This window comes from Muntiacus reevesi, chromosome 3 (assembly GCF_963930625.1).
Source record: "Muntiacus reevesi chromosome 3, mMunRee1.1, whole genome shotgun sequence".
NCBI classification, from domain to species: Eukaryota; Metazoa; Chordata; class Mammalia; order Artiodactyla; family Cervidae; genus Muntiacus; species Muntiacus reevesi.
Window position 1 is genome coordinate 138,160,663 of NC_089251.1, and position 23,263 is coordinate 138,183,925.

General features: G+C 36.2%; 1 protein-coding gene across 10 annotated transcripts in view; it reads left to right on the forward strand.

Annotated features, from left to right (window-relative positions):
• KANSL1L (KAT8 regulatory NSL complex subunit 1 like) overlaps positions 1-23,263 on the forward strand; it is a 122,502-nt gene that overhangs the window by 30,289 nt on the left and 68,950 nt on the right. For all 10 annotated transcript variants that reach the window (XM_065930662.1, XM_065930656.1, XM_065930661.1 and 7 more), the window contains one exon: positions 22,812-22,953. In XM_065930662.1, the coding sequence (XP_065786734.1) occupies positions 22,812-22,953 (142 nt within the window). The remainder of the gene's footprint in view (positions 1-22,811; positions 22,954-23,263) is intronic.

The following is a 23,263-nucleotide window of genomic DNA, read 5'->3' on the forward strand; positions in this document are numbered from 1 at the left end:
ATGGCAAATAGATGGGGAAACAGTGTAAACAGTGGCTGACTTTATTTTTTCAGACTCCCAAATCACTGCAGATGGTGATTGCAGCCATGAAATTAAAAGACGCTTACTCCTTGGAAGGGAAGTTATGTCCAACCTAGACAGCATATTAAAAAACAGAGACATTACTTTGCCAGCAAAGGTCTGTCTAGTCAAGGCTATGGTTTCTCCATTTGTCATGTATGGATGTTAGAGTTGGACTGTAAAGAAAGCTGAGTGCCAAATAATTGATGCTTTTGAACTGTGGTGTTGGAGAAGACTCTTGAGAGTCCCTTGGACTGCAAGGAGATCCAACCAGTCCATTCTAAAGATCAGTCCTGTGTGTTCATTGGAAGGACTGATGTTGAAGCTGAAACTCCAATACTTGGGCCACCTGATGCAAAGAAATGACTCATTGTAAAAGATCCTGATGCTGGGAAAGATTGAAGGCAGGAGGGAAAGGGGACGACAGAGGATGAGGTGGTTGGATGGCATCACCGACTCAATGGACATGAGTTTGGGTAAACTCTGCGATTTGGTGATGGACAGGGAGGCCTGGCGTGCTGCAGTCCATGGGGTCACAACGAGTCAGACATGACTGAGTGACTGAACTGAACTGTTTTCATTTTTGGAGGTTCTAATGTAAATAGTAATGTGTTTTTAAATCAAATTCTGCCTCTTGATTGCTAGTATATGAGATAGCAGTTGACTTTTTATATCAACTTTGTATCCTGCAACTTTGTTATAATTGCTTATTAGTTGTCAGCTTTTAAAACATGATTCTTTTGGATTTTTCCCATAGATAACCATGTCATCTGTGAACAGAGAGTTTTATTTTTTCCTTACAAACCTATGTATCTTTTATTTCCTTATTTTATTGCATTAGCTATAATTTCCCGTACCCAATGTTGAGAAGGAGAGATGAGGGAATATCTTGTCTTGTTCCTGATCGTAATGGGAAAGGTTCTGCTGTCTTACAATTAAGTATGATATAGCTCTAGTTTTTTGGTAGTCAGTTTTTATCAAGAAAAGAAATTCCCTCTATTCCTAGTTTACTTTGAATTTTCGTTGTATGTGTTGTACTTTCTGAAATGCTATTTGTGCATCTATTGGTATGTTCATGTGATTGCTTTCTTTTTGATGTGGTATGATATAATGATGTGATAATGGTATGATCTTGTAATGTCTGTTGATGTGATGGATCACATTAATTGATTTTGAATGTTGATCCAGTTTTGCATACTGGAATAAATCCCACTTGGTTATGGTATTTAAGTCTTTTTATACATTGTTAAATTCAATTTACTAATATTTTGAGGTTCTTTGTGTCTATTTTCATGAGATTGTAGACATCTTGTAATAGCTTTATCTGGTTTTAGGGTAATGCTGGCTTAATAGATGAGTTAGGAAATAATTCCTCTGCTTCTATCTTCTGAAGGAATTTCTAGAGAATTCGTAAAATTTCTTCTTTAAATTTTTGGTAGAAATTGTCAGTGAACTCATTTGGACCTGGTGGTTTCTGCTTTGGGCAGTTATTAATTATTAATTTAATTCCTTTAACAGATTCAAACCCATTCAGATTGTCTATTTCTTCTTTTTTGCAATTTGGCAGATTGTCCTTTTCAAGGTATTGGCCCATTTTCTCTAGGTTATTAAACTAGTGGACTTAGATTTTGTGTTTTCAGTCTCATTGATTTCTGCTCTGATTTTTATTATTCTTTGTATTTACTTTGGATTTAATTTGCTTTTCCTTTTCTAGTTTTCTAAAGTGGAGCTTAGACAGTTGATTTTTAGATCTCTCTTATTTTTCAATATATGAATTTAATGCTATAAATTCTGTTTTTCTCTTATGCTTTTCACTGTAAGCACTGTTTCCACTGTATCCCACAATTTCTTTTTTTTGCTTTTCTTTAATTTTTATTTATGTTTTTAATTACAAAAGTGATACTATCCCACAAATTTTGATGACTTGTATTTGCATTTTCATTTCGTTCTTAGCATTTTAAAATTTCTAATGAGGTTTCTTCTTTGTCCACGTGTTAATTAGAAGTATGTTGTTTAATCTCCAAGTATTTTGAGATTTTCCAGTTAACCTTTCTGTTAATGATTTCTAATTTAATTCCTTTGTGGCCTAAGAGCAGACATTATATAATTTCTGTTTTTTTAAACTTGTTAAAGTGTGTTTTATGACCTAGAATGTGATCTCTTTTGGTGAATATTTAATATTAGCTTGAGAAGAATGTGTAATCTGCTATTGTTGGATGAAGTAGGATATAGATATAAATTATATCCAGCTATTAATAATTACTGGTGCTGTTGAATTCACCTCTGTTTTTACTGATTTTTTGCCTGTTGAATCTGTGCATTTCTGATGGAGGGAATGTTAAAGTCTCTGATTATAGTAGTGGATTTTTCTATTTCTTCTTATAATCGTCTGCAGTTTTGCCTCACATAGTTTGATGTGGTTTTTTTGTTATTGTTGTTAGACACATACACATGGAAGATTGTTACCTTCTCAAGGTGTTATTATTATCTAATACCCCTCTTTATTCATGATAACATTCTTGCTGTGACATTTGTCCTGTCTGAAATTAATGTAGCTACTCCCACTTTCTTTTTTTTTTTTTAATGTATTTTTTTATGATATTTACTTATTTTGGCTGCCCTGGGTCTTTGTTGCCGCACTTGGGCATTCCTCTAGTTGCCGTGAGCGAGGGTTACTGTCTGGGTGTAGTGCATGGGTTTCTCATTGTGGTGTCTTCTCTCATTGCAAAGAGCAAGCTCAGTAGTTGTGGCCCATGGACTTGGCCTGCAGCATATGAGATCTTCTCAGAACAGGGAACAAAGCTTTGTGTCCCCTACATTGGCAGGCTGACTCCCAACCTCTGAACCACCAACAAAGTCCCTCCTGCTTTGTTTTGATTAGTGTTAGCATAGCCTAACTTTCTCTATCTCTTCAGTTTAGGTTTTTTTTTTTTTTTTTTTTTTTGAGTATAGCAGTTATTTATTAGTGAGCTTAATGGTTACAATTCTCCCTTGGACCTGTTAGCCTTCCACACATACACACACACACAAAAACCTTTTTTAAAAATTGAAGTATAGTTAATTTACAATGTTATGTTACTTTCAAGTGTGCATATATATTTCAAGTGTGTGTGTGTGTGTGTGTGTATATATATATATAAAGATTATTTTCCATTATAGGTTGTTGTTATAGGTTATAAACCTATAATTTTCCGTTATAGGTTGTTATATATTAGATCATTTTCCATTATAGGTTGTTGTATAGGTATGTTATAGATTGTACCTTGAAAGGTACAATCTGCCAAATTGCAAACAAGAAGGAATAAATAATCTTAATAGGACTGTTTATATATGGTTAATTTAAGATACTGAATATAGTTCCCTCTGCTATGCAGTAGGTCCTTGTTGTTTACCTATGGGATTGCAGAGAGTTAGACACAACTGAGCAACTGAACTGAGTGTATATATGTTAATCCCAAACTCCCGGTTATCTCCCTGCCCCACTGCTATTCCATTTGGTAACCATAAAATTGTTTTCTGTGTCTGTAAATCTATTTCTGTTTTGTAAATAAGTTCATTTGTATTGCATTTTAAGTTTCCACATATAAGTGATATCCTATGATATTTGTCTTGCTTTGTTTGACTTCACTTAATATGATAACCTCTAGGTCCATTCTTGTTGCTGCAGATGGCATTATTTTATTCTTTTATGATTGGGTAATATTCTGTTGTTTGTGTATATGTATATGTGTGTGTGGGATCTTATTTATTCATTAATCTGTTGATGTTACTTCCATATCTTGGCTATTTTAAGTAGTGCTGCTATGAATACTGGGTGCATATATCTTTTCAAATGAAAGTTTTCTCTGCATATATGCCCAGGAGTGAAATTGCAGGATCAAATGGTAGCTCTATTTTTTGTTTTTAAGGATCTTACATACTGTCCTCCATAGTGACTGCCCTAATTTATATTTCCACCATCCATGTAGAAGACTTCCTATTTCTCTGCACCCTCTCCAGTGTTTATTATTCATAGACTTTTTAATGATATCCATTCTGATTGGTGTGAGGTGATACCTCATTGTAATTTTGATTTGCATTTCTTTAATTAGTGATATTAAGCATCAACTCATATGCCAGTTAGCAATCACATTTGTATGTCTTCTTTAGGGCTTTCCTGGTAGCTCAGTGGTAAAGAATCTGCCTGTCAATGCAGGAAGTTTGATCCCTGGATTGGTATGATCCCCTGAAGAAGGAAATGACAACCCATTCCAGTCTTCTTGCCTGGGAAATCCAATGGACAGAAGAGCCTGATGGGCTACCGTCCATGGGGTCCCAAAAGAGTTGGACATAACTTAGCAACTAAACATTCTTTGGAGAAGTCTCTATTTAGGTCTTCTGCATATTTTTTGGTTGTGTGTGTGTGTGTGTGTGTGTGACATTAAACTATATGAGCCATTTTTTTAATTTGGGAAATTAATCCCTTGTTGGTAGCATCATTTGCAAACATTTTCTCTCAGTCCGTAGTTTGTCTTTTTTGTGTTGTTTATGATTTCCTTTGCTGTGCAAAAGCTTTTAAGTTTAATTAGGTCCCATTCATTTTTTTTTTTTCCCCCCATTACTCTAGGAGACAGATTGAAAACGATACTGTTGTAAATTGTCTCAAAGAGTGTTCTGCTTATATTTTCCTCTAATAGTTTTATAGTATCCAGTCTTATATTTAGGTCTTCAACCCATTTGAGTTTATTTTTCTATATCATGCTAGAGAATTTTCTTATTTCATTCTTTTACATGTGGTTGTCCAGTTTTCCCAGCACCATTTATTGAAGTGACTGACTTTTCTCCATTATGTATTTTTGCCTCCTTTGTGTAGATTGACCATTAGTGCATGGGTTCACTTCTGGGTTTTGTATCCTAGTTCATTGATCTATGTGTCTGTTTTTGTGCCAGAATCATACTATTTTGATTACTACAGCTTTGTGGTTTAGTCTGAACCACAAAGCCTGATTCCTTCAGCTGTATTCTTCTTAAAATCGTTTTGGTTATTTGGGGTCTTTGTGTTTCCATACAAATATCAAAATTTTTTGTTCTAGTTCTGTGAAATATGCCATTGGTAATTTGCCAGGGATTGCACTGAATCTGTAGATTGCCTTGTGGTATGGTCAATTTTAACAATATTGAATCTTCCAATCCAGTAACATAGTATATCTTTCCATCTGTTTGTGTCATCTTCAGTTTCTTTCACTCAGAGTCTTACAGTGTTCAGAGTATAGGTATTTTACTACTTTAGGTAGGTTTATTCATGGAGGTGATAGAATTCCAGTTGAGCTATTTCAAATCCTGAAAAATGACACTGTGAAAGTGCTGCATTCAATATGCCAGCAAATTTGGAAAACTCAGCAGTGGCCACAGGACTGGAAAAGGTCAGTTTTCAAAGCAATCCCAAAGAATGCTCAAGCTACCGCACACTTGCACTCATCTCACACGCTAGTAACATAATGCTCAAAATTCTTCAAGCCAGGCTTCAGCAATATGTGAACCGTGAACTTCCAGATGTTCAAGCTAGATTTAGACAAGGCAGAGGAACCAGAGATCGAATTGCCAACATCCGCTGGATCATCAGAAAAGCAAGAGTTCCAGAAAAGCATCTATTTCTGCTTTATTGACTATGCCAAAGCCTTTGACTGTGTGGATCACAATAAACTGGAAAATTCTGAAAGAGGTGGAAATACCGAACCACTTGACCTGCCTCTTGAGAAACCTGTATGCAGGTCAGGAAGCAACAGTTAGAGCTGGACTTGGGACAACAGACTGGTTCCAAATCGGGAAAGGAGAATGTCAAGGCTGTATATTGTCACCCTGTTTATTTAACTTATATGCAGAGTACATCATGAGAAACACTGGGCTGGATGAAGCACAAGCTGGAATCAAGATAGCCGGGAGAAATATCAATAACCTCAGATATGCAGATGACACCACCCTTATGGCAGAAAGTGAAGAGGAACTAAAGAGCCTCTTGATGAAAGTGAAAGAGGAGAGTGAAAAAGCTGGCTAAAGCTCAACATTCAGAAAACTAAGATTATGGCATCCAGCCCCATCACTTATGGCAAATAGATGGGGAAACAGTGGAAACAGTGTCAGACTATATTTTTTTGGGCTCCAGAATCACTGCAGGTGGTGATTGCAGCTATGAAATTAAAAGATGCTTACTCTTTGGAAGGAAAGTTATGACCAACCTGGATAGCATATTAAAAAGCAGAGACATTACTTTGTCAACAAAGGTCCGTCTAGTCAAGGCTATGGTTATTCCAGTGATCATGTATGAATGTGAGAGTTGGATGGTGAAGAAAGCTGAGTGCAGAAGAATTGATGCTTTTGACCTGTGGTGTTGGAGAAGACTCTTGAGAGTCCCTTGGACTGCAAGGAGATCCAACCAGTCCATCCTAATGGAGATCAATCCTGGGTGTTCATTGGAAGGACTGATGTTGAAGCTGAAACTCCAATACTTTGGCCACTTCATGCGAAGAGTTGACTCATTGGAAAAGACCCTGATGCTGGGAGGGTTTGGGGGCAGGAGGAGAAGGGGATGACAGAAGATGAGATAGTTGGATGGCATCACCGACTCGATGGACATGAGTTTGAGTAAACCCCAGGATTTGGTGATGGACATGGAGGCCTGGCGTTCTGTGATTCATGGGGTCGCAAAGAGTTGGACATGAGTGACTGACTGAACTGAACAGATTCATAAGTATTCTTTTTGATTCGATGGTAAATAGGATTGTTTCCTTACTTTCTCTTTTAAAATATAGAAATGCAACAGATTACTGTATATTAATTTTGTATCCTGCAACTTTACCAGATTCATTGATGAGCTCTAGTAGTTTTCTGGTAGTGTCTTTGGAATTTTCTATATATAGCATCATGTCATCTGCAAACAGTGACAGCTTTACTTCTTGTTTTCCAGTTTGGATTCCTTTTATTACTTTTTCTTCTCTGATTATTGTGACCAGGAATTCCAAATTATGTTAAATTAAAGTAGCGAGAGTAGGCTTTCCTGTCTTATTCCTGATCTTAGAGAAAATGCTTTCAGCCTTTTATCATTGAGTATGACATTAGCTCTGGGCTTGTCATATAGGCCTTTATTATATTGAGGTCAGTTCCTTCTAAGCCTAATTTTGAAAAGTTTTTTATCATAAATGAATTTCGTCACAATTTTTTTTTGCATCTGTTGAAATGATCATATGATTTTTATTCTTCAATTTGTTCATGCAGTTTTGAACTTTTATGGATAGTGAAAAATCCTTGCATCCCAGGGATAAATCCCACTTGATTATGGTCTATGATCCTTTTACTGTATTGTTGGATTTGGTTTGCTAGTATTTTTTTTTTATTTTGAGAATTTTTCATCTATTTTCTTCAGTGGAATTGGCCTATAATTTTCTCCTTTTGTGATATCTTTGTCCAATTTTAATATCAAGGCAGTAGTGGCCTCATAGAGTGAGTTCAGAAGTGTCCCTTCGTTTGTGATTTTTTTGAATAGTTTGAAAATGTTTGGTAGAATTCACCTGTGAAGCCAGCTTGTCCCAAACTTTTGCTTTTGGTAGTTTAAATAACTGATTCAACTTCATCACTGATAATTGGTCTGTTCATATTTTGTTTTTTTCCTGGTTCAGTGTTGAAAGATTATACCTTTCTAAGAATTTATCCATTTCTTCTAGGTTGTACATTTTATTGGTATATAGTTGTTCATCATAGGCTCTTATGATCCATTCTGCTTCTATGGTATCAGTTATAACTGCTTTTTAATTCATGATTGTATTAATTTGAACCGTCTCCCTTTTTTCCTTGATGAGTCTGGGTAAAGGTTTATCAATTTTGTTAATCTTTTCAAAGAACCAGCTTGTAGGTTCATTGATCTTTTCTATTTTTTCTTTTAGCATCTACTTCATTTGTTTCTGCTCTGATTTTTATTTCTTCTACTAACCTTGGGTGTGCTTGTTATTCTTTCTCTGTTTGCTTTAAGTGTAAGGTTAGGTTGTTTATTTGGGATTTTTCTTGTTTCCTGAGGTACGATTGTATTGCTATAAACTACTCTCTTAGAACTGCTTTTGCTCCATCCGTGGTTTTAGATTATCATGTTTTCATTTGTCTCTAAGTATTTTTTAATTTTCCTCTGTGATTTCTTCAGTGATCCATTGATTGCTTAGTGTCATATTGTTTAGCCTCTGTGTGTGTGTGGCTTCCTTTTTTTTTTCATGTAATTGATTTCTAGCCTCATAGTGTTGTGGTCCAAAAACACATTTGCTGTGATTTCAGTTTTCTTAAATTTACCAAGGCTTGCTTACTGGTCCAGGATGTAATCTATCTTAGAGAATGTTCCATGTGTACTTGAATGTGTACACTACTGCTTTCAGATGGAATGCTCTATAAATAACAGTTAAGTCTGGGTCATTCAAGGACTGTTTTTCCTGTTGATTTTCTGTGTGGATGATCTGTCCACTGATATGACTGGGTTGTTACTGTAACCCTGCTATTTTTGTTGTTTGTTGTTCGGTCACTCAGTTGTATCTGACTCTTTGCAACCCCATGGGCTGCAGCATGCTAGGCTTCACTGTCTTTCACTTTCTCCCAGAGTTTGCTTAAACTCATGTCCATTGAGTCGATGATGCCATCCAACTATCCCGTCCTCTGTCACCCCCTTTTCCTCCTGCCCTCAATCTTTCCCAACATCAGTGTCTTTTTCAGTGAGTCGCCTCTTAGCATCAGGTGGCCAAAGTGTTGGAGCTTTAGCTGTAGTCCTTCCAATGAATATTCAGGGTTGATTTCCTTTAGGATTGACTTGTTTGATCTCCTTGCAATTCAAGGAACTCTGAAGCATTTTCTCCAGCACCACAGTTCAAAAGCATCAATTTTTCGATGCTCAGCCTTCTTTATGGTCCAACTCTTACATCTGTACATGACTACTAAAAAATCTATAGCTTTCATTATTCACACTTTTGTTACCATGATGTTTCTTCTTTCTAATGTGCTGTCTAGGTTTGTCATAGCTTATCTTCCAAGGAACAAACATCTTTTAATTTCATGGCTGCAGTCACCATCTGCAGTGATTTTGGAGCCCAAGACAATAAAGTCTGTCACTGTTTCCGTTTTTCCCATCTATTTGCTGTGAAGTGATGGGACCAGATGCCATGATCTTAGTTTTTTGAATGTTGAATTTTAATCTAGCTTTTTCATTCTCCTCTCTCACCTTCATCAGTGGGCTCTTATCATATTACTGCCAATTTCCCCTATTTCTATTAACAATTGCTTTATCTTTGAGGTGCTCCTTTGTTTGGTGCATATATATATTTCCATTATTGTATCTTCTTCTTAAATTGATCTTTTGATCATTATGTAGTGTTCTTCTTTGTCTTGTGATGGTTTTATTTTTATGATGTAAGTATTGCTACTCTGGCTTTCCTTTGATTTCCTTTTGCATAGAGTATCTTCCTCTTCCCTCATTTTCATTCCGTATGTATTTCTAGATCTAAAGTGAGTCTCTTCTAGGCAGCAAATATATGGGCCCTGTTCTATTCAGCTAGTTTGTCTTTTGGTTGAAGCATTTATTCCATTTATAGTTAAAGTAATTATTGATATGTATGTTCTATTGCTATTTTGTTAATTAAGTTTTTTTTGGTAGGTCTTATTTTGTGCTCTACTCTTGTGATTTGATGACTGTCTTTAGTGTATGTTTGGATTCCTTTTTGTGTGTGTGCATTTTTTTAGATTTTGTGGTTATCATGAGACTTGTATAGGAGTGTATATTTTTCCATGCTTATTTTAAGTTGCTGATCTCTTAATTTCAAACATTTTAGGTACCCTGCATTTGTGCTCTCCTCCCCTCATAATTATTTTTGATATTTTACATCTAATTATTTTGTGTATCCCTTAACTGCTTATTGTGAATACAAATGGTTTCACAGCTTTTGTCGTTAAATATCCCTTCTAGCTTTGCACATGGATCATTTCCTACCTTTGTTCTTTGTTTGCCTTTACCAGTGAGCTTTTCCAGTTTGTAATAGTCTTGTTTCTAGTTATGGTGTTTTCTTTTCCACCTAGTTCCTTTAGCATTTATTGTAAAGCTGGTTTGGTGCTGCTGAAATCTTCTAGCTTTTGTTTGTTCCATCAAATCTGAATGAGCTGGGTGGAATATTCTTGGTTGTATGTTTTTTCTCTTTCATCACTTTAAGTATATTATGCCACTCCCTTCTGGCGTACAGTTTCTTCTGAAAAATCAGCTGATAGTCTTATGGGAGTTCCCTTGTATATTATTTGTTGCTTTTCCCTTGTTGCTTTTAATATCCCCTCTTTATCTTTAATTTTTGTCATTTTGATGAAGTGTGCCATGGTGTATTCCTTTGTAGGTTAATCCTGTATAGCACTCTGCACTTCCTGGACTTGAACGACTGTTTCCTTCCCCAGGTTAGGGAGGTTTATGTCTGTTATCTCTTAAAATACCTTCTCGGGCCCTTTCTCTTTCTCTTTTCCTTCTAGGAGCCCTACATAAAGGAATATTATTAGCACACTTGGTGTTATCCCCGAGTTCACTTAAACCGTCCTCATTTCTTCTCATTCTTTTTTATTTCTGTTCAGTGGCAGTGATTTCCACTGTTCTGTTTCCCATCTCACTGATCCGTTCTGTTTCATTTAGTCTAGTATCAATTCCTTCTAATGTATGTTTCATTTCAGCTATTGTATTCTTCCATTCTGTTTAGTCATTCTTTATGTTTTCTAACTGTTTGTTAACAACTTATAATTTCTTGCTTTGTGCATCTAGTCTCCTCCCAATTTCTTTGATCTTCTTTATGATCATTGCTCTGAACTGTTTCTCAGTTAGATTGCCTGTATCCATGTCACTTTGTTCCTTCATCTGAAACATCTTCCTCTGTCACCTAATCTTGAGTAAATTGCTATATGTATTTTTATGTAGTAGGTTGGTTATGTATCTTGACCTTGGAGAAGAGGCCCTTTGTGGGAAACAGTGAGCAGTGTCCCAGGGGTGCACTACCCTCTCAGCAGCCAGGTCCAGCTGGTCCCAGGCTAGTATCTGGCCTGCATTTGGTGGAACTGGGTCTTGGTCCTCTGGTGGGCAGGCTGCTTGCCCTTTCATCCAGGCCTTTATGCAGTGTATAGTTTGGTAACATTATACCATGTCCTGACTTTCTATACAAAAGAATTGTGCACACATACAAATGTGTGTGTACACGTGTGCAAACACACACACACACAGTGCTTGTTGAACTGATCACATGCATGATTTCAGACTATTCTTTAGCAAATATGTTTTTATTAGTTTAAAAATCATTAATCTCCTATGTGTTAATTTGTCTGTCCCTAAATGTTAATGTTTGACATTATGCAAGGATTTTTAAAGCACAGAGAAGACAATTTAACAGACAATTAACTTAAAAAATTCCTTTCATACAAGAGAAGGGGGGCTGGTATTGATAGAATGTTTTAGTATTCTTCAACCTCTCTATTTTTTCTCTCTTCCTTTCTTTGACTGGGGGAGGGGATGATAGATGGTAGGAGAACAAGACTAAATATGTGTATGAATTCTTTAAAACTAATACTGAAAAATCAGTTTAGATTGTTGACAAATTGAGTTTTTCCAGATTTCTGGACAGAATTGTACAATATATTAAGATTGTGATTCAAAGCCACAGCAGGTAAAGTCCTCTCCTTTGGATCCAGGCGTTGTTCCTTATATGTGGTGAGCTCTAAGCCCACAGACAAGTTTCTTAACCCTCCTGCCTTCTTGTTTCCTGTATGTGTGTTGAAGTAGGGACAGGAAAGCTACAGTAAAATACTAGAAAGAGGGAGGGATAGGATATACATGGTAGTTCCTGGTTCTACAATAATTAGTAAGGCTTCTTGCTTTGGAAGTGCAGTAAGGTTTTGATAGGATCCTAATTCTGCTTTCTGAGAGAAGCTCCTTTGTCCTTTGTTTTCCGTGGTCCCTGACTTTGCTTTTTGGGAATTAATCCTTACCCATCATCCTTTGTGTCTATATCTGTGTGTGTGTGCAGTTCAGTCGTATTCACTTCTTTGTGACCCCGTGTTCTGTAGCCCTCTAGGCTCCTCTGTCTATAGGATCTCCAGACAAGAATACTGGAGTGGGTTGCCATTTCCTTCTCCTAGGAATCTTCCCAACCCAGGGGTCAAACTCACATCTCTTGCGTCTCTGGCATTGGTAGGCAGGTTCTTTACCACTGGTGCCCCTTGGAAGCCTGTATCTGAAATGGGTGTTAGAGAGTGTACCTTTATTGGAGGCTGCACTGGATTCTCATCCTGTGTCCTATTAGTGCAAATTTGGACTTTCTGGGTAAAGCATGGTAACTTGTGGGATCTTTTTGCTAATAGAGTTGCCTCAAAAATGTAGTTTTTAATTCTGTTTGCCTCCAGTCATCTGTATGTAAAAATATCAAAACCAAAAATCTACCTTGCTCATAGTTGCTTAGCCTGCAAACTAGTTAATTAGTTATTTTCCTCAAACCATCCACCTCTCCCCCATCTTAATAACTGCTGCCTTATGGCCGCCTGAAACAGTACATTTGAGTCGTGATTAACCTGACTTTTTGCTCCTAGGCTAGCTCCCATTATGTGGCTAGAACTCTGAAGAGAGATTGTTGGAATACATTTTTTTGTTGTTGTTATACATTTTTTTGTTGTTGTTAGCAGCAGAGAAGCAACTGAATTTTCTATTCCTTCAAGGTGCCCTGTATTCTTGGATTATTCATTAAGTTAGAAGTAGGCTGTAGTCAGAGAGAGCCTCCCTAAGCAGAGTTGTATTCTTTTTTTCTCCCTTGCAAATGAACTAATTCTTGCCTAAATTGATTTGTTTATGAGGATTAAAACACCAAGGAACTGTCACTACATTACATCATTATGACTTTTTCTAGCTGCTTTTACTAGAACTATTGTCTTGTTAGGCACTTGGGTCTCTCTTTAAATGATGATATTTTGCCAAGATAGTGTATATGGTATAGTGAAGTAAAAAAGGATCATCAACCTTTGTCTCTTTCCTATCTGATTTCTGTCCCTACCTCTAAGTTAATACACATGCTTTGGGTTTATCTTATAATCACTCTTTGGTCGTAAGAATTTCTGTAGCATTTAGCATAAAGGCTAAGTTGTAAGAAAGAGACTTAAAACTGTAGTGGCTCCAACGTAATTTAACTATTTCTTATAGAACTGCTGAAAGGTAGATAGATGATGGATAAACAGCTCTGCTTTCTTGAAATAGTCCAGGAACACTCCAAAAAGAAACCCGTGAATCAATTTTAATGTTTTTTGTTGTTGTTAAGATTTTGGTCTTAACCTGCAACTGTAGTTTTGCTTGTTTAATATTTACTTATTTTTTATTTGGCTGCACTGGATCTTAGTTGTAGCATGTGGGATCTAGTTTCCTGACCAGGGAAACCTGGGCCCCCTGCACTGGGAGCTTAGAGTCTTAGCCACTGGATCACCAGGGAAGTCCCTGCTTTTTATTTTTTTAAAGGCAATGAAATTCTGAGTATGAAATATTTGAAACAAAATAGGAACATTTTAGAGAGATCATACACAAACGCATATTAAATAAAATTCTTTGATTTCTAGCCATAATGGAGTGGAGTTACTGGTACTGTTTGTTCTCTTTGACTGTAAATATCTGCGAAATGAGACAGAAATATATGAAAGTCATTATTTTCAGAAAATGGATATAAAGCAGCAGAGGTCAGAGTCAATGATTCCTGAGAAGAGAAACAAATGAGGTGAGCCCTATAATTGCCCTTATTTTCTGCCTAGAGGCATTTTAAAATATCTGGTGCAGGGAAAGGAAAGCCAAATAGAGCACAGTGGTCTTCTTGACTGAAATAAAGAGTTGGAGAGGCTGAGACAGCTGGAATCATTAGATCAGAATACTAAAGAAGATGGACCTAAGTATGCAAAGAAAGCTTCATAAATCTTCACGTACTCCTCTTGGGACCTTTGTTAAATACTAAGCTGTGCATATGTAGGTAAAACTCCATAAGGGCACCCAAAAAGTTAGGAAATTCTAATCTGAAAATTTTCCAGTGCTTATACAAGGTTGAGAGATGTTTGGGTTCTGAGTAAGCAGAGTGGAGAGACTTTGTTGAACATCTGGAGCATTCAGTAGAGGCCCCAGATTTGTGACACCTCAAAGAGTAAGGCTGAGTTTGACCTGGTGACTAATGGCTACTCTATACTTGCTCTAACAAATCTTTGCAGAAAGCTAGAAAGAATGAAGTTGAACAGTAAATAATGTAATAATCCCTTGAAACAAAATTTTCTCTTTAAAAGGAAGATCATAAAATCTAGAAATTCACCAATATTATATTCACAGTTTCCATAGTAAATGTGTGTGTATTTGCTTACATACATTCATATACAGACACACACACAATGAACTACTAGACATGCAAAGAGAAAGAAAAATCATCAATAGAAACAGACACAGAAATGACAGATATCAGTTGGCAAAGACTTTAAAATATCTAAAATATGGTTAGTATGCCCAAAGACTTAAAAGGACATAAAACTGCAGACCTAAGAATCTCAATAAGTTAAAAGTAGGATTACAAACAAAACCACACTGTGGTGTATTGTAGTCAAATCACCAAGTGCTAGTGATGGAGAGAAAATCTTAAAAGCAGTAAGAGGAGAAAAAAAGCACATAGGGAAGAAAAGAAAGAAAAATCATTGCTGACTTCTCACCAGAAGATAAGCATGCTGGAAAGCAATGGAATGATGTATTTAAAGGGCTGAAAAGAATAAAAAAAAACTCAACCTAAAATTACATTTAAAAACAAAGGCAAAAGAAAAAGAAAAAAAAAAAGGATAAAAACAAAGGCAAAATAACATTCCAAATAAGCAAGGTAAGAAAATTTCCTGTCAGTATACCTATATTATAAGAAATCTTAAAATGTTCTTTACACTGGATGAATATAATACTCAGTGAAAACTCGGTCTACACAAAGGAAAGAAGTGATAGAAAATGGCAAATATGTATGTCTAAAATATATTGAAATTAAATTATACATTTCCAAATATTGCTTGGATCATAGAAATCACAAGATAATATATAAAATGTTTTAAGCAGAATGATAATGAAAATACAGTATGTCCAGTTTTGTAAGATGCAGCTATTAGATTACTAAAGAAATGCTTAGACAAAAATTTAAAGTTACAGATTCTTACATTAGAAAAGAAGGAAAGTGTAAAGTTTATGGCAGAAGTCTCCTTCTTGACCAAAAGCATTTGAAAAATTCAAACCTACTCATGATAAAAACTCACAGCAGACCCAGAATAGAGAGAAACTTCTTCAGTCTGATAAAGGCCATTTATAAAACATCTGTAGCTAATGTTACATTTAGTGATAAAAGACTGAATGCTTTCTCTATAAGATTATGAAGAAGGTAAGAAAGTCCACTTACATAGCTTATAATTAACATTATACTGTAATTCATAGCCAGTGCAGTAAGATAAAAATAATAAAAGGAATTCAATTAAAAATAAAACTGTCTTTATCTGCAGTTGACATAATATAGTAATAGATAGAAAATCCTAAGGACTTTATGAGGAATATACTAAAACTCCTCTAAGTGAATTTGACAACATCAAAGGATATTGGGTCACCATACAAAAGTCAACTATATTTTTATACTCTGACATCCAAACAATTTATGAATGCTACATACTGGCGTCCATAAGCATGAATAATGGTACCTGCATCCATGAAGTTAAAAGACGTTTGATCTTTGGAAGAAAAGCTATGACCAACTGAGACAGCATATTAAAAAGCAGAGACGTTACTTTGCCAACAAAGGTCTGTCTAGTCAAAGCTGTGGTTTTTCCAGTAGTCACGTATGGACGTGAGAGTTGGACCATAAGGAAAGCTGAGCGCCAAGGAATTGATGCTTTTGAACTGTGGTGTTGGAGATGACTCTTGAGAGTCCCTTGGACTGCAAGGAGATCATACCAGTCAATCCTCAGGGAAATCAGTCCTGAATATTCATTGGAAGGACTGATGCTGAAGTTGAAACTCCAATACTTTGGCCACCTAATGCAAAGAACTGACTCATTGAAAAAGAACCTAATGCTGGGGAAATTTGAAGGCAGGAGGAGAAGGGAATGACATAGAATGAGATGGTTGGATGGCATCACCAACTCAATGGACATGAGTTTGAGCAAGTTCCAGGAGTTTGGTGATGGACAGGGAAGCCTGGTGTGCTGCAGTCCATGGGGTCGCAAAGAGTCGGACACAACTGAGCAACTGAACAGATAAACATGAAATACATAGAGATAAAATTTTAAAACTGTATGCAACATAGCTGAGAGAAACTATCAGTATCTGAAAAAACAGAAATAATACCTTATACATGATCAGAAGATTCAGTGTTGTTAAAATGTTAATTCTCTACCAATAGATCTATGGCTGCAATGCAGTCCTATTCAAAACACTGGTCATTTATTTAAAGAGATTGTCAAGCTGATTCTCAAATTTAGAATTGTCAAAACAATATTGAGAAAGAGCAAAGTTGGAGAATTCACTGGATATTAAGAATTACACTAAACTACAATGATAGTGTGATACTGGGTCATGGTGTTGACACAGGTAGGTAGGTACGTAGGTAGATGATGGAAAGATATCCTAAGGGTTCTCTGTGTGTATGTAAGTATATATACAACATATAGTATTCATATGGGTAATCTTTTATCTATTCAAGGATAGTTGCTTTTTTTTCTATTAAAGGATTATAGAATCTTTTCAACAAATGATTCAGGAACTAGATATCCTCTAGAAAATAATGAATCTGGACCATACCTCATACAGTAAACAGTTTGACATGAATTGGATTTTAGATCTAAAAGTTAAAGCTGTAAAACTCTTTGATATTTTAGAAACATGAGTAAATCATTATGACTTTGTGTTAAGCAAATATTTCTTAGGACATAAAAAAGAACTGTCCATAAATGAACATTTAAAAATTAGGCTGCATCAAAATTAGAATGTTTTGCTGCTCAAAAGACACCATTAGGAGAATGAAAGGCAAGCTACAGAATGGGAGCTATAAGTATTTTAATGTGTATAGCCTGATACAGTCTTATATGAATAAGATAGCTAATTAAATATAAGCAAAAGATTTAAAAAGACATTTCACTAAGGGAAGTCATATGAAAACATGTTCTACATCAGGGATTGGAAGACTATAGGCCATGCACCAAATCTGGCCTATTGTCTATTTTGAAGACAAAGTTTTATTGATACATGATTCAGTTCAGTTGCTCAGTCGTGTCCGACTCTTTGCGACCCCGTGAATTGCAGCACACCTGGCCTCCCTGTCCATCACCAACTCCCGGAGTCTACCCAAGCCCATGTCCATCAAGTCAGTGATGCCATCCACCATCTCATCCTCTATCGTCCCCTTCTCCTCCTGCCCCCAATCCTTCCCAGCATTAGGTTCTTTTCCAATGAGTCAACTCTTCACATGAGGTGGCCAAAGTATTGGAGTTTCATCTTCAACATCAGTCCTTCCAATGAACACCCAGGACTGATCTCCTTTAGGATGGACTGGGTGGATCTTCTTGCAGTCCAAGGGACTCTCAAGAGTCTTCTCCAACACCATAGGTCAAAAGCATCAATTCTTTGGCACTCAGCTTTCTTCACTATCCAACTCTCACATCCATACATGACCACTGGAAAAACCATAGCCTTGACTAGACAGACCTTTGTTGGGAAAGTAACGTCTCTCCTTTTAAATATGCTGTCTAGGTTGGTCATAACGTTCCTTCCAAAGAGTAAGCTTCTTTTCATTTCATGGCTACACCCTTTCATTTATGGCAGCTTTCATGCTATAACAGCAGAGCTGAGCAGTTATTAAACAGACTATGTGGCCCACAAAACAAATTTCATGTCTCCCTCTTTACAGAAAATTTGCAATCCCTTTATCTAGAGGAATGAAATTCCAAGAAAGGCTAAATTCTTCCTAGGTGAGCAGACAGCAGAGAAGTTTGTACTAATTTAATGTATTTTTTCCCAGGATAAATCTTATTATTCTTGGAATTGTAATTATTTTACAGTTGGATCTTCTTTATTTTTTTTTAAATCATAGTTCACTCATTTTTATTACTAAGCTAACAGACTCTATTTAAGGCAAGATTAATTTATAAAAGTTTTTCTTTAAGTCTTGTTAACTTAAAGTTTAATTATTAGAAAGCTCTGTCTTATTCTGAGGAACAAACTATATTTCAAGGTTATAACAGTGATGTAAAAAGAGAAAAAAAAAAAACAGCAAAAGAGTGATATAGATTCCTGATGTTGACCAGAAGTTAGTACCAGTAGGTATTGTACTCAAAACGACTTGGGTTAATCAGCTTGTACTTATTTCCATCAGTAACTTAAATGGTGACTGCAAACAAGCAAAGATGAGCATTGAAGGCTTATACTGCCTTTCTGAGGACTGACTGCCCAGTCTCACTGCCCGGGTCCACTCATGGATGTATTTGCCCTGATCGTCACTAGAAGTAGGAGCTCCTATTTCCAGTGAAGATGGAGGGCATGTGGTGGTTTGTGTTCAGTTCAACCCACTCCAGAGAGATGTAGGGAGTCAAATTCTTAATGGCCTGACAGGCCAAGCGTAATGCTAACTGAGGAGTCTCGATACTAGGTATGCTTCACATTGTTTTTAATTTCTTGTTGCTTCAGCTTTGTTCTGATTTGTTACACTGTAAGTTACATAAGCTCTTGTATGTGTGCTCAGTCGCTCAGGCAAGTCTGAGTCTTTGTGACCCCATGGACTGTAGCCCACCAGGCTCTTCTGTCCAAGGAATTTTCCAGGCAAGAATACTGGAGTGGCTTGCCGTTTCCTACTCCAGGGGACCTTCCCGACTCAAGGATTAAACCTGCGTCTCTTGTATTGCCAAGTGAATTCTTTACCACGCTGCCTCCTGGGAAGCCCATATGAGCCATTACATCATTGATAATATAAATTGTTTACAAAAACATGTTTTGTCTTTGAGGTACAACAGGTGTTAATCTTCTTTGAATGAAATATCCATATACTTATCTGTAACATATTTACAATCATAATTATTTTTTAGACTTATTTTCCAGCAAGAATCCCTTGCTCAAAGAAAGAATCCCCTAGGAGAAGTGGGGTAGCCCTCATAGTCAAAATAAAAGTCTGAAAAGCAGTACTTGGATGCAGTCTCAAAAATGACAGGATGATCTCGGTTCATTTCCATGACAAACCTTTCAACATCACAGTAGTCCAACACTATGCCCCAACCACTAATGCCAAAGGAGCTGAGGTTGAATGGTTCTATGAAGACCTACAAGACCTCCTAGAAGTAACTCCAAAAAAAGATGTCCTTTTCATTGGAGGGGATTGGAATGCAAAAGTAGGAAGTCAAGTAGGCAAGTTTGGCCTTGTAGTCCAAAATGAAGCAGGGCAAAGTTTAACAGAATTTTGCCAAGAGAACACAGTGGTCATAGGAGATGCCCTCTTCCAACAACACAAGAGATGACTCTACTCATGGATATTACCAGATGTTCCATACCAAATCAGATTGATTATATCCTTTGCAGCTGAAGATGGAGAAACTCCATACAGTCAGCAAAATAAGATCTGGAACTGACTGTGACTCACATCATGAGCTCCTTATTGCAAAATTCAGGCTTAAATTGAAAAAAAGTAGGGAAAGCCACTTGGCCATCCTAGTATGATCTAAATCAAATCCCTTATGATTATCTAATGGAGGTGATGAGTAGATTCAAGGGAAAGGATCTGGTAAACAAAATGCCTGAATAATTATGGATGGAGGTTTGCAACATTGTACAGGAAGCAATGACCAGAACCATCCCAAAGAAAAAGAAATGCAAGAAGGCAAAGTGGTTGCCTGAGGAGGCTTTACAAATAGCTGAGAAAAGAAGAGAAACGAAAGGGAAAGATAAACCTAACTAAATGCAGAGTTCTGGAGAATAGCAGGGAGAGAAAGAAAGCCTTAGGTGAACAGTGCAAGAAATAGCAGAAAATGATAGAATAAGAGACTAGAGATCTTGTCAAGAAAATTGGTGAGATGGAGGTAACATATCATGCAAGGATGACCATGATAAAGGACAGAAATAGTATGGACCTAACAGAAGCACAAGAGCTTCCCTGATAGCTCAGGGAGTAAAGAATCTGCCTGCAGTGCAGGAGACCTGGGTTCGATCCCTGGGTCAGGAAGATCCTCTAGAGAAGGGAATGGCAACCCACTTCAGTATTCTTGCCTGAAGAATCCCATGGACAGAGGAGGCTGACAGGCTACAGTCCATGGGGTCGCAAGAGTCACATATGACTTAGCAACTAAACCACCACCACCACAGGCTAACATGAACTCCATAAATTTTTATTTTTCTTTTTTCCATAAGCTAATAATCAGCTTGATTACCAAACAAAGTTGCATTTTGTAGGAAAATTTTCTGACTGGAGTAAAATTTAATGAAAGAATGCTTAAGACCATCTTTGATTTCCCCATGCTTACTTCATCATACTTCTTCAAGATTATATCCACTTTAAATAAATCTTTAATCCATCCTCTTGTCTTCCTTTCTTCTTTATCTCTCACTTCATTTCCAGTCCAGGCCATTTTCATATTTTATTCTGTGTTTTAGTCAGAATAAGCTCTGGAGTAACAACTTTCTAATCTCAGTAATTTAGCACAGCAAAAGTTTACAGTGGCTTACATAAAGTCCAGTGTGGTGTGAGCTATGACCCTCTTCCATCTTGTAACTGTAATATCTGCACTGTATAGCTTTAGGTGATCAGGTGGACCGGGAATGACTATATCAGTTTTGTTCACAGTCTGTTGGTCAGAAGTAGTGACATGGCTCCAACCTAAGTGCAGTGAAGGTTGGGATACATAGGACAGCACCTGAAATATTTAGAGATCACATTATCTGTACATCATTTAGATTATTATAAATGGTTTTATAAATGGTGTCCTAATTGGTTTCTTTATTTATTCTCATATCCCCGTACATTATCTGCCTAGCAGCTTGAGTGCTCAGAAAAAAAATTGTATTACTATCTTGTGAATAACTTCCTTTGGCATAACATCCAGCCCTTTACCTTCACCTGTGCGACTACTACGTGATACGGTCCTTGCCTTCTTCACGTCTTTCATGATTGGCAGTTAGTATTATTACACTATTCATAGATAGTATTTATTTTGAAAAGGCATTTTTAGTTTGCCTATAGTTATGAAAATGTGATTTAAAAATATCACATTTGCAGAACCACAGTAGTAACTATAACTGGATAATTCCAAAAGAAGTCCTGATTTATATGTCAGTCTCTGCAGCCACATTATATACATAATTAGAATCTGAAAAAAAAAAGCATTTTGAGAACATTGGTATAATAAAAATCTGTTATAAATTCTATGCAGTAGAGTTATAATAATTCTGTTTCTCTGACAAGAAATGATCTCTTAAATGTTTTCTCTGGCTAAAGTTTATATGGAAGATATTTCTTTATGGTTATATGTATAAAAATTAATAAAGTTTACTTTTTAGAGAAGTTTTAGGTTTATAGCAAAATTGAGTTGCAAATACAGAGTTCCCATATATCCCCTGTCCCTACACAGATATGGCTTCCCTTACTGTCAACAAACTGCATAAAGGCAGTGTTTGTATAACAATCTATGAACTTACATTGACACATCTTCATCACTCAAAGTCCATCGTTTATAGTAGGGCTCACTTTCGCTGTTGTGCCTTCAATGGGTTTTGACAATAAATGCAATTTTTAGACATGTTTTTCATGAAGTTTGTGATTTGCCATTAAGTAGTTATTACCCTTCAGTTGTAGTTTCAATTTCTTCTGTTATACTGTCTTCAGTTTCTTCCTTGGCAAGATGAAGCTCCTAATTAATTATCCAAAATACACACAAACCCTGTCTCTCCTCCCCGCCCTGAACTGTAAGTGATTGTTTTCTAGTTGGAATGGTTGAAATATTTTCATAAAGTAGTTAATTTGTAATCTCACAAACTGTGGATTAGAGCAGTGTTTTTGCCAAAAGATAAAGGAGGTAAGATGCAAATCTCATTTTCAAATATTCATGAAAGACTTCATATAAATTTTTTGTCATTTCTGAACTGTGAATCCTAGGAATCAGGTTTTTAACAAACTTTATCTTAATTAACGTGTCAAGATTTATATATTTGTAATCTAACAGTGTTCCTGTTTTTGATAATTTTTTTCCATTTAAAAATATTGATATTTTAGCATATGAAAGTTACATATAGTAAAATTGAGTACTGTGTGGTTTGTTACACGGATTTAGATCTAGTACAGTTCAAATGACTTGTCCTATGCTTGATATCTGCTTACATATAAAAGGCTCATGTAACAGTTTTTGCATGATGTTAGTACTGACATTTTTGTTTCTTTTCCTTTGCTGATCTACTTCTGTTTCAGGCCTTGACCATTAATAAAATATTAAATAACAAGGGGATTATCCTACCAGGTATACAATATTGAATGAAAACAGGTGTTTATGGGATATAAAGATAAGGAAATAAAATATTTGAAAAGAAGTTGATGTACCATTCTTCTTTAATGTAATTAGATGCTTTGTAAAGGAATTTGGGATTGTATGACAAAAGTCAAGGAAGGTATTAAGCAATCTGTGTGAAAACTTAACTGTCTTTGTGCTTTAACTAGCTGTGTTTGTCTTGTTCACAGTAACTGTAGTACTGAATGGAAGTGGCTTGTAGACAGAGCAAGAGTTGGCAGCCGATGGACATGGCTTCAAGCCCAGATTTCAGAGCTAGAATACAAAATCCAACAACTAACAGATGTTCACAGGCAGATTCGTGCCTCCAAGGTATTGTGTGTTCTTCTGTTTAAAAAAACAATACTGGTTTTAGTTTCTTCTCATCTCTCCACATAAAAGGTAGTTAATGTTTTAAGATTTTATATACTCTATAAGTTGAAACTATTTAAAAAATTTTTCACAGTCATTTTATCATATCAAGCAGTTAAAGAATTTCTTTACTGGATTCCAATTAATGCAAATGATACACATTTTTTTTATAAGCCTGACTTTGTTGACATTTATTTTAACTTGTGTGAAATTCTGAGTGTATCTTATTGAAATCTCTTTAGAGTTTTTTGTTTCAAGAAAAATTATAAAC